The 14,999-nt window shown below is 43.8% G+C and overlaps 1 protein-coding gene across 2 annotated transcripts in view; it reads left to right on the forward strand.

Annotated features, from left to right (window-relative positions):
- Nucleotides 1-14,424, forward strand: part of LOC144597615 (deubiquitinase DESI2) — a 105,122-nt gene extending 90,698 nt beyond the window's left edge. For both annotated transcript variants that reach the window (XM_078407123.1, XM_078407124.1), the window contains exon 5: nucleotides 11,157-14,424. In XM_078407123.1, coding sequence (XP_078263249.1) covers nucleotides 11,157-11,402 — 246 coding nt within the window. In that variant the 3' untranslated portion in view covers nucleotides 11,403-14,424. The remainder of the gene's footprint in view (nucleotides 1-11,156) is intronic.
- The last annotated feature ends 575 nt before the right edge of the window (nucleotides 14,425-14,999 follow it).

The following is a 14,999-nucleotide window of genomic DNA, read 5'->3' on the forward strand; positions in this document are numbered from 1 at the left end:
CCCAGCCTTGAGGTGCTCCTGTACTAATGGTTATGTTGTCAATTTGTATCGATCGTATTCTATTGATGTTTAAGTCGAGGATCCAGTTGCGAAGAGAGGTGCAGAGACCGAGTTACCTGCAGTGGGTAACAAGTTTGGAAGGGCTGATAATGATAGGAGGACTGAGGTCTGCTGTATACAGTTTCTTGAATAATCACTTTTTTTCAATTAACTTTGTAACAGATAATTCCTTGACTGCCCAAGACCGAATCTATCCCTTGTACTTTTCAGATGTTTTTGTGTATGCAATGTTGAGGATTATCGTGGAGGATGATTTCTCCCATATCCTCACTGATTGGAGTCTGTGGGTCTGAAAGTCGAGAATCCAGTTGCAGAGATGAGTGCTGACTCCAAGTCCCGTGAGTTTGGTGATGAGCTTGGATGGGATAATGGTGTTAAAGGCAGCGCTGTAGTCTATGAAAGGGAGTCTGTCGTGCTATACACGGAGAACTCAACACAAAATAACATAATGAATTGTGGGAAACAAGGTTACATTTTGTAACCTGTTATTTTTCTCATGTGTCTGGCCATTTGTGATTACTCATATTTATCTCCTCCAGCAGCCACCTTCTGCACCTTACGGCCTCGTACTTGTAGCAGTGTTGTGGGACTAATAGAGATTGAGATTTGACTGCTGTGTGTGCATCCCATTGTGGGGAGAGGGCTGTGGCCGATGACTAGGCCTCAGGCTGTGGACCCAAGGTCCTGTTCGTGATCGCAGTTCACTGCCCTCAAAGGCCTTTGAACAGTTTACAATGTCTCCAGTAATCAGAAACATCTGAAGACAGTTCATTCAATTTAAATAATGTACCAGAATAAAAATTGATTCAAAAGATAAACTTATTACTTACAAACTCCTGAATCTAGTAGAAAATAATTATAGATTAAGTTTCTTCGTGGTGACACGGTGGTGCAGCGGTAGAGTTGCTGCCTTACAGCGGTAGAGATCCGGGTTCGATCCTAACTTCGGGTGCTGTTTGTATGGAGTTTGTAAATTTTCCCCGTGACCATATAGGTTTTCTCAGGGTGCTCCAGTTTCCTCCCACACTCCAAAGATGTACAGGTTTATCGGTTAATTGGCTTCTGTAAATGGTAAATTGTTTCTAGTGTGTAGGATAGTGCTAGTGTTCGGGGATTGCTGGTCAGCGCAGGCTCGGTGGGCCGAAGGGCCTGTTTCCGCACTGTATCTCTAAACTAAACTAAAGTGAAGGAAAATAAACAAAACACTTACCTTTGTCATTAGGGGCAGTGACCCCAGTCAACTGAGTTCATACAACACATGCCAACCATCCTAACTGGAAAGTTTAAAGATTTAAGATTAAAAAAAAGATTTCATAGGAATCTAAGGGGTAACTTTTTCAAACAGAGGGTGGTGGGTATATGGAGTGAGCTGCCGGAGGAGATAGTTGACACATAAACTATAAGAACATTTAAAAAGACATTTGGACAGGTACATGGATAGGAAAGGTTTAGAGGGATATCGGCCTAATGCGGGCAGGTGGGGCTTGTGTAGATGGGGCACCTTGGGCAAGCTGGGCCGAAGGTCCTGTTTCCATGTTGTATGATTCCATTACTCTATGACGCCTGCTATCTTTGACTCGTGTGAGGTGTTCCAGACCTCTCATCTTGGAACGTCTGTGCTCCACTCCTGGACTCAATGCTGAGGTCTGCTAGACCTTCAACTTATTTCTGGTTTGCGTAGAGGTCAGAGATGGGATGCCTCGTCATTTGGTAAATGCATTTGGGAGTGCACCTTCTAAATTGAACCTCTTATGCACTGAACGGCATGGCAATTTCCGCTGTTGTTTGTATGATTTAGATTCTCTGGCTTTTAATTGTTAACTTGAAATTGAGGTGAGTTCTTAATGGAGATTAGCAAGGATAACCCTCCAGGGGTTTCTCTATCGGACCCATGCCTACAGGCTAAATCCCTTCTACTGAGTAGATGAAATACTGAAGACAAGTATGAGTTTACTGATCTTTCTGTCCTGGGCCTCCGCCATAGTCAGAGTGAGGCCACATGCAAATTGGAGGAACAGCATCTCATATTTTGCTTGGACAGCTGACAACCCTGCGGTATAAATGTTAATCTCTCTAAAAAAAATCTTTAAAAAAATTCAAAAAAATAAATTTCAAATAACTCCTCCATTTATTTTTCCCACCGCACTCCTCCCCTCCCCCATCCTAGTCATCCTGCTAGTACCACTATTCGCATCCTTAAATCCCTGTCATTAGCACATCTTTCCCAGCCAACAATACGCCATTGTGGACTGCCTTCCTGAGGTCATCTGTTGCCGGCTCTGTTTTGTCCTGGGCGTCTCTATCTTTCAGTCTGAAGAAGGGTTCTGACCCAGAACGTCACCTATTCCTTCTCTCCAGAGATGCTGCCTGACCCGCTGAGTTACTCCAGCTTTTTGTGCCTATCTTCGGTATAAACCAGCATCTGCAGTTCCTCCCTACACATTTTGTCAGAGTTTATGTTATTGGCAGTTCCCTTTCCCCAAATGCTTTACCTATTGGAGAAACACATTCATGTTTCCTTAATCTTATGAATGAATAGATGAATGAATGAATGAATGAATGAATGAATGAATGAATGAATGAATGAATGAATGAATGAATGAATGAATGAATGAATGAATGAGTTTATTGGTCCAATATGTGCATATGCAAGGAACGTGCCTTGGTGCTCCGCTCACAAATGACAACACAAACATACAGTTAACAATTAAGAATAAAGCATAAACACATCAAAACAATAAGGTTACATTACGGTCTAAACATGAAAATAAACAAAAAAGAGACTACAGGCTTTGGTTATTGAGTAGAACTACTACTAGTGGAAAAAAAAAGTTTTTATGTCTGGCTGTGGCTGCTTTCACAGTCCGGAGTGGCCTTCCAGAGGGAAATGCTTCAAAGATTTTGTGGCCAGGATGAGAGGGGTCAGAGATGATCTTGCCCGCTCGCTTCCTGGCCCTTGCAGTGTACCGTTCGTCAATGGGGGGAAGGTTGCCGCCAACAATCTTCACAGCAGTGCGAACGATCCATTGCAGCCTCTGGATAACCTTGCAAGTGAGGATTTGTAAGTGCAAGGGGGTAATTGAACATTAAAGCATCACCTTATAGCCCGATTCTGTACTCAATGATATCCACATGACAAGGTGGGACAAAGGTGTTTCTGTGCTGTATATTTCTATGACTCTGACACATACTTTAAACTGTGTCATCGCCTTTGAGCCTGGATGCCACAGCCAGACAAAATCATTAAAAATCAGCAAACAATGTTGATTGTAAAGTCCAGTGAAGACCGATCAAAAATAGTCCGAGGGTCTCTATCCTCCATTTTTGATCGGACTTTACTGGCTTTATCTTGCACTAAACATTATTCACTTTATTCCCTTCATCATGTATCTGTACACTGTGAATGGCTCAATTATAATCATGTATTATCTTTCTGCTGACTGGTTCAGATGCAACAAAAGCTTTTCACTGTACCTGTGACAATAAACTAAACTGGATCTTAATGCTGGAAATGTAAAAAAGCAGAAAATCTTGGAAATACTTAACAGGTCATATATGGGGAGATAAATAGGGTTAACTCCATCAGTTCTGATGAAGGGCGATTGACCTGAAGGGTTAGTGTAAGAAAATAACTGCAGATGCTGGTACAAATCGAAGGTATTTATTCACAAAATGCTGGAGTAAATCAGCAGGTCAGGCAGCATCTCAGGAGAGAAGGAATGGGTGACGTTTCGGGTCGAGACCCTTCTTGTTCAGGGTTAACTCTCTCTCTCTGCAGATGCTGCCTGACATACATCCAGTACTTTTTTTTTTATCCCCGATTGAAATAACTCAGCTGTCATCTTGATAAGCAAACCTCAGATGTAAATCTCAGTTATGAGATATATAAATGTATTCCATGCAAATCTCTCAGCTGTTGCCACAAAATTAATCCTCTAATCCTTTCATGCAGCTAGCTTCTGTGTGTTATCCCAGTTTATGGACTGAATCATGTTGTCTGTGATGGATGATTCCAAAGGGTAATGCTAGAGTGCAGCCACGTTTGTGGAGCTGTTACAATTGTGGGACTTAAACTGAGTCAAAGGCACCGATGCACGTGTAAGTACGAGGGGTCCCGGGACCAGTGCAATCTGGTCTTTCCCGTGTTCCCCAGCTAAATGCAGGGGTTCTTGCCACTCTGATCCCACAGGGCAGGATATTTTGGCCAAATAATTTAACGAAGACAGAAACTGAAAATGAAAATAAAAGCAAACGTAGAAAACTTGGAAGAGAATTAGGCAATTTGGTAATAAAAATGAACTTCAAATGCTGAGTTATACCAACGATAGACTTGAAATGCTGGAGTAACTCACCGGGTCAGGCAGCATCTCTGGAGAAAATGGATAGATGATGCTTCGGGTTGAGACCCTTCTTCAGACTGGCGGTCTGAAGAAGGGTCCCGACTTGAAATGTCAACTGTCCAATTTTCTCCAGAGATGCTGCCTGACCCATTGAGCTACTCCAGCATTTCAAGGCGATCCTAGGCGATTTGGTCCACCGTTCAATATAATCATGGCTAATCCTCTGTCTTATTACCACACTTCAGGTCAAAACTCTGAATGCGAATGGAGCAGGAAGAGAGCCAGTGTAAAGAGGAGAGGGGGGAGTGGTGAGACAGGGGCCAGTTGGTGATTGGTGAATGTGGGAGAGGTGAAGGGTGGCAGGCGGATGGAGACAGATGGGGTGAAACATTGTTGTTATCTCTTTGCATGTCCTTAAAGCACACTCGTTAAAACATGCAACGAACCAAGCACACTGCTCTCATATTGGCCATGCTTTTACGGAAGATACCATCTGTTGCTCTGTGCAAGATACAAAACCACTTTTAGTCGCCCCACAACAAATCTGTCATGTTGCAGATCTCAAAGCAACAAAAAATGTCACCTGAGCTCCACTTTTCTCCCAAGTACGGGTGCATGGGCTGCAGCTCTGGAAGTAGGCAATAACATTCCTATCCTGAGCTTCATCTGTGTAATCAGTCAGGGCTGGACATATACATTGACCAAACCGTCCCGTCGGCCCAGTGAGGTGATATAATGAGAGCATATAATAAGACTGCTGATGGCGCGGACTTGGATTCCTATTCTGTGCAGGCACTTAAACGCTGACTGGGCTTTGACAAATGCCAAGATGTAAACTATGAGGCTCCTTGCTAAATGAAGCAAGATTCTGCTTCTGACCCCAGTGCAAGTATAAGCAGAGTCCCGTGGGAAGCGGCTGAGAAAAGTGAAAGGACGCTCTTGACAGAGGGAATATGAAAATTAATGGGCTGTGCAAGCAAATAGATAAAACACGATAACAAATTGAATTTCAAAGGGCCGTTGCCGTTTTGCAAAGGGATTTGGCTGGATTGAGTGCCCTATTGGGCAGAACTATCCCTCAGTATTTTGTATCACTTCAATTCATTCTCATATTCTGCTGTCAAATCCCACAGGGAAATATGCCTCCTCTTTGTTTAATATTTAGAGACGAGATTATATGTTACAGAACCCGAGTTCCCTGAGTGGCGGCATTGTGGCGCAGCGGAAAAGTTGCTGCCTTACAGCACCAAAGACCCGGGTTCAATCCTGACCACAGGCGCTGTCTGTACGGAGTTTGTACATTCTCCCTGTGACCGTGTGGGTTTTCTCCGGGTACTCCGGTTTCCTCCCACACTCCAGAGATGTACAGGTTTGTAGGTTAATTGGTTTTGGTAAAATTGTAAATTGTCTCGTGTGCTGGATAGTGTTAGTGTATGGGGTGATTGCTAGTCAGCGCGGACTCAATGTTTCCACGCTGTATCTGTAAAGTCTGAAATCTAAAGCAAAGTTAGTTGCAAATTGATGCCAACCACAGAAAGAGTCGAGTTTCTCCATTTGTCTAAACAGCAGAATATTCTATCAGGCAAACGGCCGCAGCCTGCACCAGAGTTTCCTTACTTCATTAACCCACGAGGATGGGAGTTCAGCTTTCCCTCTCAGCCTGTTCCGATCTGGCACTGCTCCAACAACATGTAGGTGAGCGGATGAGAGGTGGCACTGTTGGCATTGCAGTTGGTAGATTTGGGGTATTTGTGATGCCACTTAAAGGCATGCACACTGGGGGAATATCATGTTCAGTTTTGGACACCCTCCTTTGGGAACGATGTCATTAAACTGCAAAGAGTGCAGGAAAGATTTACCAGGATGTTGCAAGGACACCAGTGCATGAGGAAGAGGGAGAGCTTCGGCAGGTTAGGACTTTAGATCAGGGAGCGCAGGAGGATGAGGGGAGATATTATAGAGATAAAATCATGAATGAACATACAGAGTGTTTTTCTCAGGGTAGGTGTATCAAGAACTAGAGGCCATAGGTTTAAGGTGCGAGTGGAAATATTTAATAGAAACCTAAGAGGCAACTTTTTGACACTGAGGATGATGGATATATGGATTGAGATGTTAGAGGAAGTAGGTACAATAATAACATTTTTAAGACATTTAGACAAGTAAAAGTACATGGAAGGTTTAGAGTGATAAGGGCTAAATGCAGGCAAATGGAACTAACTTAGACGAGTCTTGGTTGGCACGGACAAGTTGGGCTGAAGGGCCTGTTTCTGTGCCGTATGATTCTCTGACTCTACATTCTGCCTTTAGAAGGAATACATATCGAATACAGAAATCATTACCATAACAGTTATGTTACCAAACTTGCAGCTCGAGCTCTGAATCACTTGTCCAGAACCATATGCTTAAATTCCACATATCCATTAAAAAAAAATTAGTCTCAGTAACGAAAACAGTGAAACTAAGGTATTGCTATTAAGCCCCAGTGGCCTTCATAGGTTTAGTCTTTACTTTAGAGATACAGCGTGAAAGCAGGCCCTTTGGCCAACCGAGCCCATGCTGACCAGCGATCACCTGGTACATTAGCACTATCCTACACGGCAAGGACAATCAATAGAAGCCAATGAACCTACAGACTTGTGCATCTTTGGAGTGTGGGAATAACCGGAGCACCCAGAGAAAACCCACACAAACACAGAGAGACCCTACAAACTCCGGACAGACAGCATCCATAGTCAGGATCGAACCTGGGTCTTCATAAATTCATAAGTTCTAGGAGCAGTCTTAGGGCATTTGGCCTATCAGTCTACTTTGCCATTCAATCACAGCTGATCTATCTTTTCCTCTCAACCCCATTCTCCTGCCTTCACCCCATAATCCCTGACACCCTTACTAATCAAGAATCTTTCAATCTCTGCCTTAAAAATATCCATTGACGTGCCCTCGACAGCCATCTGTGGCAATGCATTCCACAGATTCACCACGCTCTGACTAAAGAAACTCCTTCTCATTTTGTTTCAGCTTTCATCTCTGTGCCAGATTATCAATGCTCATTGACAGACCTGGAGTGCACACCTTTGATGCACATGTTAAGATTACCCAGGGTAATATATCACAGCCTGTAGCCACTTCATCACTTAGTTAGCAGTTTCATTAAAGTCCAAGACAGAATGGTAATGGAATATACTGACTCCATTTCACCGAGATCCCATGTATACCTGCGTTTCTGTAACTTCATCAGTTTAACTGAGCTTGACCACTATTGTTCATCTGTTATTGCTGATTGAAGTCAGATCTTTAGACAATGATTTTGAATTCATTGATAGGAAGATTTAACTTAAAACTTAAGATGCTTCAAATGTTCTCCAGGTATTAACTCTTTGCAGACAGTCTAATTTTACACTCTGATCATTTAAGGGGTGGCACAGTGGCGCTACATTAGAGCTGCTGCCGTACAGCACCGGAGACCCGGGTTTGATCCTGACCACGGGTACTGTAGAGTTTGTACATTCTCCCTGTGACCACATGGGTTTTCTCTGGGTGCTCCAGTTTCCTCCCACATCCCCAAAACTTTAGAGTTTAGAGATACAACGTGGAAACAGGGCCTTTCGCCCACCAAGTCCACACCAACCAGCGATGAGCCTGTACACTAGGACTAACCTGCACACTAGGGACAATTTACAATTAACAGAAGCTAATTAACTTACAAACCTGTATGTCTTTCGAGTGTGGGAGGAAACTGGAGAACCTAGAAAAAATCCACAGGGAGAACATGCAAACTCCGTACAAAAAGCACCCGTAGGTAGGATTGAACCCGGTCTCTGTCTCAGCATTGTGTCGCCCAAGGCGTAAAGGTTGTAGGTTAATTGGTTTCTGTAAATTGCTCCTAGTGTGTAGGATGCGAAAGTGGAATAATATAGAACTAGTGTCAGGGGTGATTGTTGGTCGATGCGGCTTAAGTGGCCTGTTTCCACACTGTATGTCTAAATTAAACTATCTTGTCATATTGTTAAGGAAAAGCTAGCACTCAAACCAGTATATTACAATAACATGTTTCAAAGTAAGCGGACATCTAAAAATGTCCATATGATGTCACTACAGCCAAGGAACTTACTGAGATTTATATCGCATTTTTTAATGTGATGTCATCTGAAATCGCATTGGAAATCAGCTGCACATTTGGCTGCTATCATCTAATGTTGCCACAAAATACCAGCAATGTGATGCAGGGATTGAAACATAGAAACATAGAAAAACAGGTGCAGGAGTAGGCCATTCGGCCCTTCGATCCAGCACCGCCATTCAATATGATCATGGCTGATCATCTAAAATCAGTACCCCGTTCCTGCTTTTTCCCCATATCCCTTGATATCTAACTCCCTCTTGAAAACACCCAATGAATTGGCCTCCACTGCCTTCTGAATTCCACAGATTCACAACTCTCTGGGTGAAAAAGTTTTTCCTCATCTCAGTTCTAAATGGTCTACCCCTTATTCTTAAACTGTGACCCCTGGTTCTGGACTCCTCCAACATCGGGAACATTTTTCCTGCATTTAGCCTGTCCAATCCTTTATGTTTCTATAAGATCTCCTCTCATCCTAAATTCCAGTGAATACAAGCCCAGTAGACCCATTCTTTCATCATATGTCAGTTCCCCATCCCGGGAATTAACCTGGTGAACCTACGCTGTACTCCCTCAATAGCAATAATGTCCTTCCTCAAATTAGGAGATCAAAATTGCACACAATACTCCAGGTGCGGTCTCACCAGGGCCCTGTACAACTGCAGTAGGACCTCCTTGCACCTAAACTCAAATTCTCTCGCAATGAAGGCCAACATGCCATTAGCTTTCTTCACTGCCTGCTGCACCTACAGGCTTATTTTCAGTGACTGATGTAGAAGCACACCCAGGTCTCGTTGCACCTCCCCTTTTCCTAATCTGACACCATTCAGATAATAATCTGCCTTCCTGTTCTTGCCACCAAAGTGGATAATCTCACGTTTATCCACATTATACTGCATCTGCCATGCATCTGCCCACTCACCCAACCTGTCCAAGTCACCCTGCAACCTCATGGCATCCTCCTCGCAGCTCATGCAGTCACCCAGCTTTGTGTCATCCGCAAACTTGGAGATGTCACATTTAATTCCTTTGTCTAAATCGTTAATATGTATTGTAAATAACTGGGGTCCCAGCACCGAGCCTTGCAGCACCCCACTGGTCACTGCCTGCCATTCTGAAAAGGAATCGTTAATTTCTACTCTTTGCTTCCTGTCTGCCAACCAGTTCTCTAACCATGTCAATACCCTACCCCCAATACCATGTGCTCTAATTGTGCATTGAAAGTCTAATTTAGAATTGAAACTGACAACAATTATAAGACCTAGACAGTATAGGACCTTAGGGCGGCACAGTGGCGCAATGGTAGAGTTGCTGCTTTACAGTGCCAAAGACCCTGGTTCGATCCTGACTATGGGTGCTGTCTATGCAGACTTTGTACGTTTTCCCCGTGACCTCGTGGGTTTTCCCCGGGTGCTCCGGTTTCCTCTCATACTTCAAAGATGTACAGGTTTGTATGGTAAATGGCTTCGGAAAATAATTGTAAATTGTCACTATTATGTAGTGTGTGCTAATGTAACGGGGATTGCTGGTCAGTGCGGACTCGGTGGGCCAAAGCGCTTGTTTCTACGCTGTATCTCTAAACTAAACTAGACACTATAACACTGGTTACTAACATGAGACAGTAAACTTAGACTACTAAGTAAGTGAATGGTTTACATCAAAGATGGTTGTAAGGTCTTAAATAAAAACAAACAAAGAATTGCTAGCATTCCTCAACAGATAAGACGACATATGTGACAAGCTGAGTAGAGCTAAAGTTCTGATTGTTTGTAAAAAAAAAAAATATGTGGTCACCTTGCACTTTACTGCCACATACTTTCTTAGCAATATGTCGGATCAAAGCCCCTTCGCCAGATGTAACTAGATCTAATTTTGCAGTGTTTCCAGCATTTTCTGTATTCATTTCAGATTTCCAGCATCTGCATTTTTTTTAATTTGTTTTTATTGCAATTAAGCATAATTAAGCATTATCCCTGCAGTACAAACCTTTTTTCCCCTGAGCGTAACGAAGCAGCAAACTATTTAAGTGAATTGAGCAACACACAAAGTGCTGGAGGAACTCAATGGGTCAGGAAGCATCTGTGGAGAGAATTAGACCATAAGCCAAAGGAGCAGTATTAGTCCATTTAACCCATTTAATTATGAATGATCTATTTTTCCCTCAAAACTCCACTCTCCTGCCTTCTCCCCATAACCTTTGGCTCCCTTCCTAATCAAGAACCTATCGATCTCTGCCTTAAAAATACCAATGCCTTGGCCTCCACTGCCATCCATGGCAATGAATTCCAGAGGTTCACCACCCTCTGGCGAAATAAATTCCTCCTCATCCCCATTTTGAAGGTATGTCCTTTTATTCTGAGGCTGTGCTCTCTTGTCCTGGTCTCTTCCATTCACGTATAGTCTTTCCTAATGATGTATAGCTTTCCGCTGACTGGATAGCACTATACCTCGGTACACGTGACAATTAACTAAACTAAACATTACTGGAAACATCCTTTCCACGTCCAATGAACAAACGATGTCTCGGGTCGGGGCCCTTCAGAGAATTATCCCTTTGCTTTTTTTATTGAAGTTACTGGAGGGGTTGATCTATCTTCGGAATTCCTCTCAGACTGCGTTTGTTTCTTTCCTAGATTCTTTGTGGCAAGGAGATCCCTCGCTGGGTGAATCGACTGGCTTACTTCAGTTCCTGTATCCCCTTCCTCCAGAGTTGCCTCCCCAAGGAATGGCTGACGCCCGCCGCCCTCCAGAGCCACATCAGCAGCCAGGGCCTGAACAAGGATGATCAGAGCGACACAGGGGAGGACGAGCCTCCGTCCACCTCGGCCTCAGCCACCACCTCAGGAGCTGCTCGGACCTGCAGACACACCAGGGTCTAACCATGCCTCTGGACCCGGAACTTCTCTGACCCTTTTCCAGTTTTTCATATCTGTTTTTTGTAGACATTCTGTGACAACCTCGACAGCCTCAGGCTGATACCAAGTCAAATCCCAGTGAGAGGCTCAGTGTGCGATGGTCTGGAGTGATAACTGGGTGACATCTAAATGCCTACCATCAGGGGAACCAGCGCTGACAGGAAGATGGTGTTGGAGCTGCTTCCCAGACTGTATTCCAGATCATTTTTAGAACACCTCATGCACATACTTCACCTTGACAACCAACCTCTTATGTGTATTGAAAACGGCAGGACAAAAAATATATATTTGGTGTCGATTGCACCATCTGCTGAGAGAAAACATTGGTGCGATGTTAACAATGATATCAAAGAGGCATTCTATTTATTAAAACAATCTGACCTGGAAGCAAGACATTTCTCCACCATTAACCTCATACAGTCTTATTTGCCAATTCTTTTTTGCTTTAAAATGTCGTAATGAGCTTGTCCATCAAACAGAAGAAGGGCGGTGAGGCAGGGACACTGTTGCACAGGATTGAGCGGAGAGGGGTGTCTAAATTGATGTGAGTGGGCACCTGGGCAGTGGGGATAATGCACTGTGTTGAATTATCCACAGTTATGAACGGCTGAGGGTGGTGGATCTGTGGAATTCATTGCCACAGACGACTGTGGTGGCCGAGTCAATGGATATTTTTAAGGCGGTGATTGAGAGTACAGGTTTTGATTAGTGCGGGTGTCAGGGGTTATGGGGAGAAGGCAGGGGAATGGGGTTGAGAGGGAAAGATAGGTCAGCCATATTTGAATGGTGGAGTAGACTTGATGGGCCAAATAACCTAATTCTGCTCCAATAACTTAAGAACTGTGCACAAAGTCCTGCTTTGGCACGCAGATAATTAAGGTGCTGCCCCACGGGATACCGACACTAGAAGGTACGATCCTGGCACACGTAGCAGGGAATATAGCATTGATATGCAGGGTGCTATACTGGCTCAAAAGGGGCACTCTCCGGGCAAAATGAGTGTAGGGAAGATATTCTCATGGATGGTCAGGTATTGTGCACCACTGGTAGCAGGCAATCTGTGGGTGAATTGAGGCAAAGCAGGATTCAGCAGCACTGTACAAGAACACGTGGAACGGGAAGAGTGGACGGGTGGTATTGCTGCAGAGAGAGTGAAATGAGCTCTGTGCAGGAACACAGACAGCAACTGGGCTAGTGCACTGCCTCAGAAACCACTCCGGTGGGTCAGCATATCAACACACACCCAATAGACAGTGCCACGGAGGTGGGACACTGGACTGCCACATGGGCAGGAGGTACTTGTTACACAGACAGCACAAGGGGCCACACAACCAGGAGGGGTGACTTGCTGCTGCCAAATAACCATTAGGTGGAGCACTGTAGTGGTGAACTGACAGCAACAGGGCTCCGTGATTCCCCACAGACAGAAGGGGAGATACTGCTGTGGCACACACATAGACAGTAGGCCAATGTCTATGCATGGGCAGGAGGTGTTTCAGTGTTTAAATCGCATTTCCTTCACAATTTAGATCGAACAGTGTTAAATGGAAAACCTCAGCTCTGATGAAGACTAACACCTACCATAGTCAATGGACTGGAGATTGTAATGACCTTGTGAATCATTTATTCCACAGTAATTCATTTGCCGTGGACACTGGTACGATGAATTTCTGCATTTGAGTCTTGACATCTTGTGGTTTGCTTTGAGTACAGCGGTTTTACATTAAACATCCTGGAGATGAAGAATACGTTGGTCTCTTTGCAGTAATAAATTACTTGCCACAGAAAATCCCATGCCAAGAATAGGTGGATCTCTGGAATATCAGCTCTGCAACAAACACTACATTCGGATGGTTTGCCAGCACTCCTAATGTGGCCTAGAGTCTACAGGGAATGAAAGTGAATCTCCCGAGTGCTGCAGTGAGGAAACCAGGGGAAAATTAGTAGAGAATATTCATTCAAAATATTGCACACATTTTTAATTTAGCTTAGAGGCACAGTGGTGCAGTGGTGCTGCCTTCCAGCACCAGAGACGGTGCTTTGATCCTGACCACGGGTGCTGTCTGTGTGGAGCTTGCACATTCTCCCTGTGACCATGTGGCTTATGTCTGGGTGCTCCAGTTTTCTTCCACATTTCAATGACGACCAGCAACTGAGGGAGATCACATTACAAATCTTCCAATCATACAGCTAACCATTAGTGATAACTGCAATCTGTAATTCGGCCGATTTTTCAAACATAAATTCAATGAGTAGCCTCAGTCTGGAGTTTCTGGTGTTCTTGATGATTACGCACAGCCCCAAGTGCAACTGGTTCATTTCACTCATCCCTTAGACATCATTAGTACCAGACACTTGAATGTAAACATGGTGTGTCAGTCTGGAAGTGCCTGGATCCCAATATAAACAGAGAAACCAGAACTCCTCCAAGTTACCAGCTCAATTTTAGTTCAGTTTTGTTTAGTTTAGTTGAGAGATACAGCGCGGGAAACAGGTCCTCGGCCCACCAAGTCCGCACCGACCAGCGATTCCCGCACATTGACAGTATCCTACATACACTAGGGACAATTTACATTTTTTACCGGAGCCAATTAACCTACAAACCTGTACATCTGTGGACTGTGGGAGGAAACTGAAGATCTCGGAAAAAAACCCACACAGGGGAGAATGTACAAACTCCGAACAGACAATCACCCGTAGTCGGGATCGAACCCGGCTCTCCAGCGTTGCAATCACTGTAAGGCAGCAACTTCACCGCTGCACCACTGTACCGGCCAAATGCTCCAATCCACCATATAACACGTGTTAGATGTTTACATCTATACAATCCACCATATAACATGTGTTAGATGTGTACATCTATTCAATCCACCACATAACACGTTTTAGATGCATACATCTGTACAATCTACCATATAACATGTGTTAGAAGTATACATCTATACAATCCACCATATAACATGTGTTAGATGTATACATCTATACAATCCACCATATAACATGTGTCAGATTTTTTAATTTATAATTTAATTTTTTTAAATTTATTATTAAAATATTTTTTTCCTAACTAGTGTTTATTCCCTGCACTGCCTGTATGGAAAAACAATGAACTGCAGATGCTGGTTAATACACAAAAGGACACAAAGTGCTGGAGTAACTCAGCAGGGCAGGCAGCTTCTCTGGAGATGTGATGTTCATAAGTTCATAAGTTATAGAAGCAGAATTAGGCCATTGGGCCCATCAGGTCTCCTGTGCCACTCAATCATGAGTGATCTATCTTTCCGTCTCAACCCCATTCGCCTGCCTTTGCTCCATAACCCATAACACCCGTAATAATCAAGATTCTGCCTAATAAAGAATCTGTCAAACTCCACCTTAAAAATAACCATTGACAGCCTCTACAGCGGTCTGTGGCAATGTATTCCTCAGATTCACCACCCTCTGACTAAAGAAATTCCTCCTAATCTCCTTTCTAAAGGTACATCCTTTTATTCTGAGGCTATGGTCTCAGGTCCTAGACTCTCCCACGAGAGGAAACATCCGCTCCACATATACCTTATC

This window comes from Rhinoraja longicauda, chromosome 10 (genome assembly GCF_053455715.1).
Source record: "Rhinoraja longicauda isolate Sanriku21f chromosome 10, sRhiLon1.1, whole genome shotgun sequence".
NCBI lineage: Eukaryota > Metazoa > Chordata > Chondrichthyes > Rajiformes > Arhynchobatidae > Rhinoraja > Rhinoraja longicauda.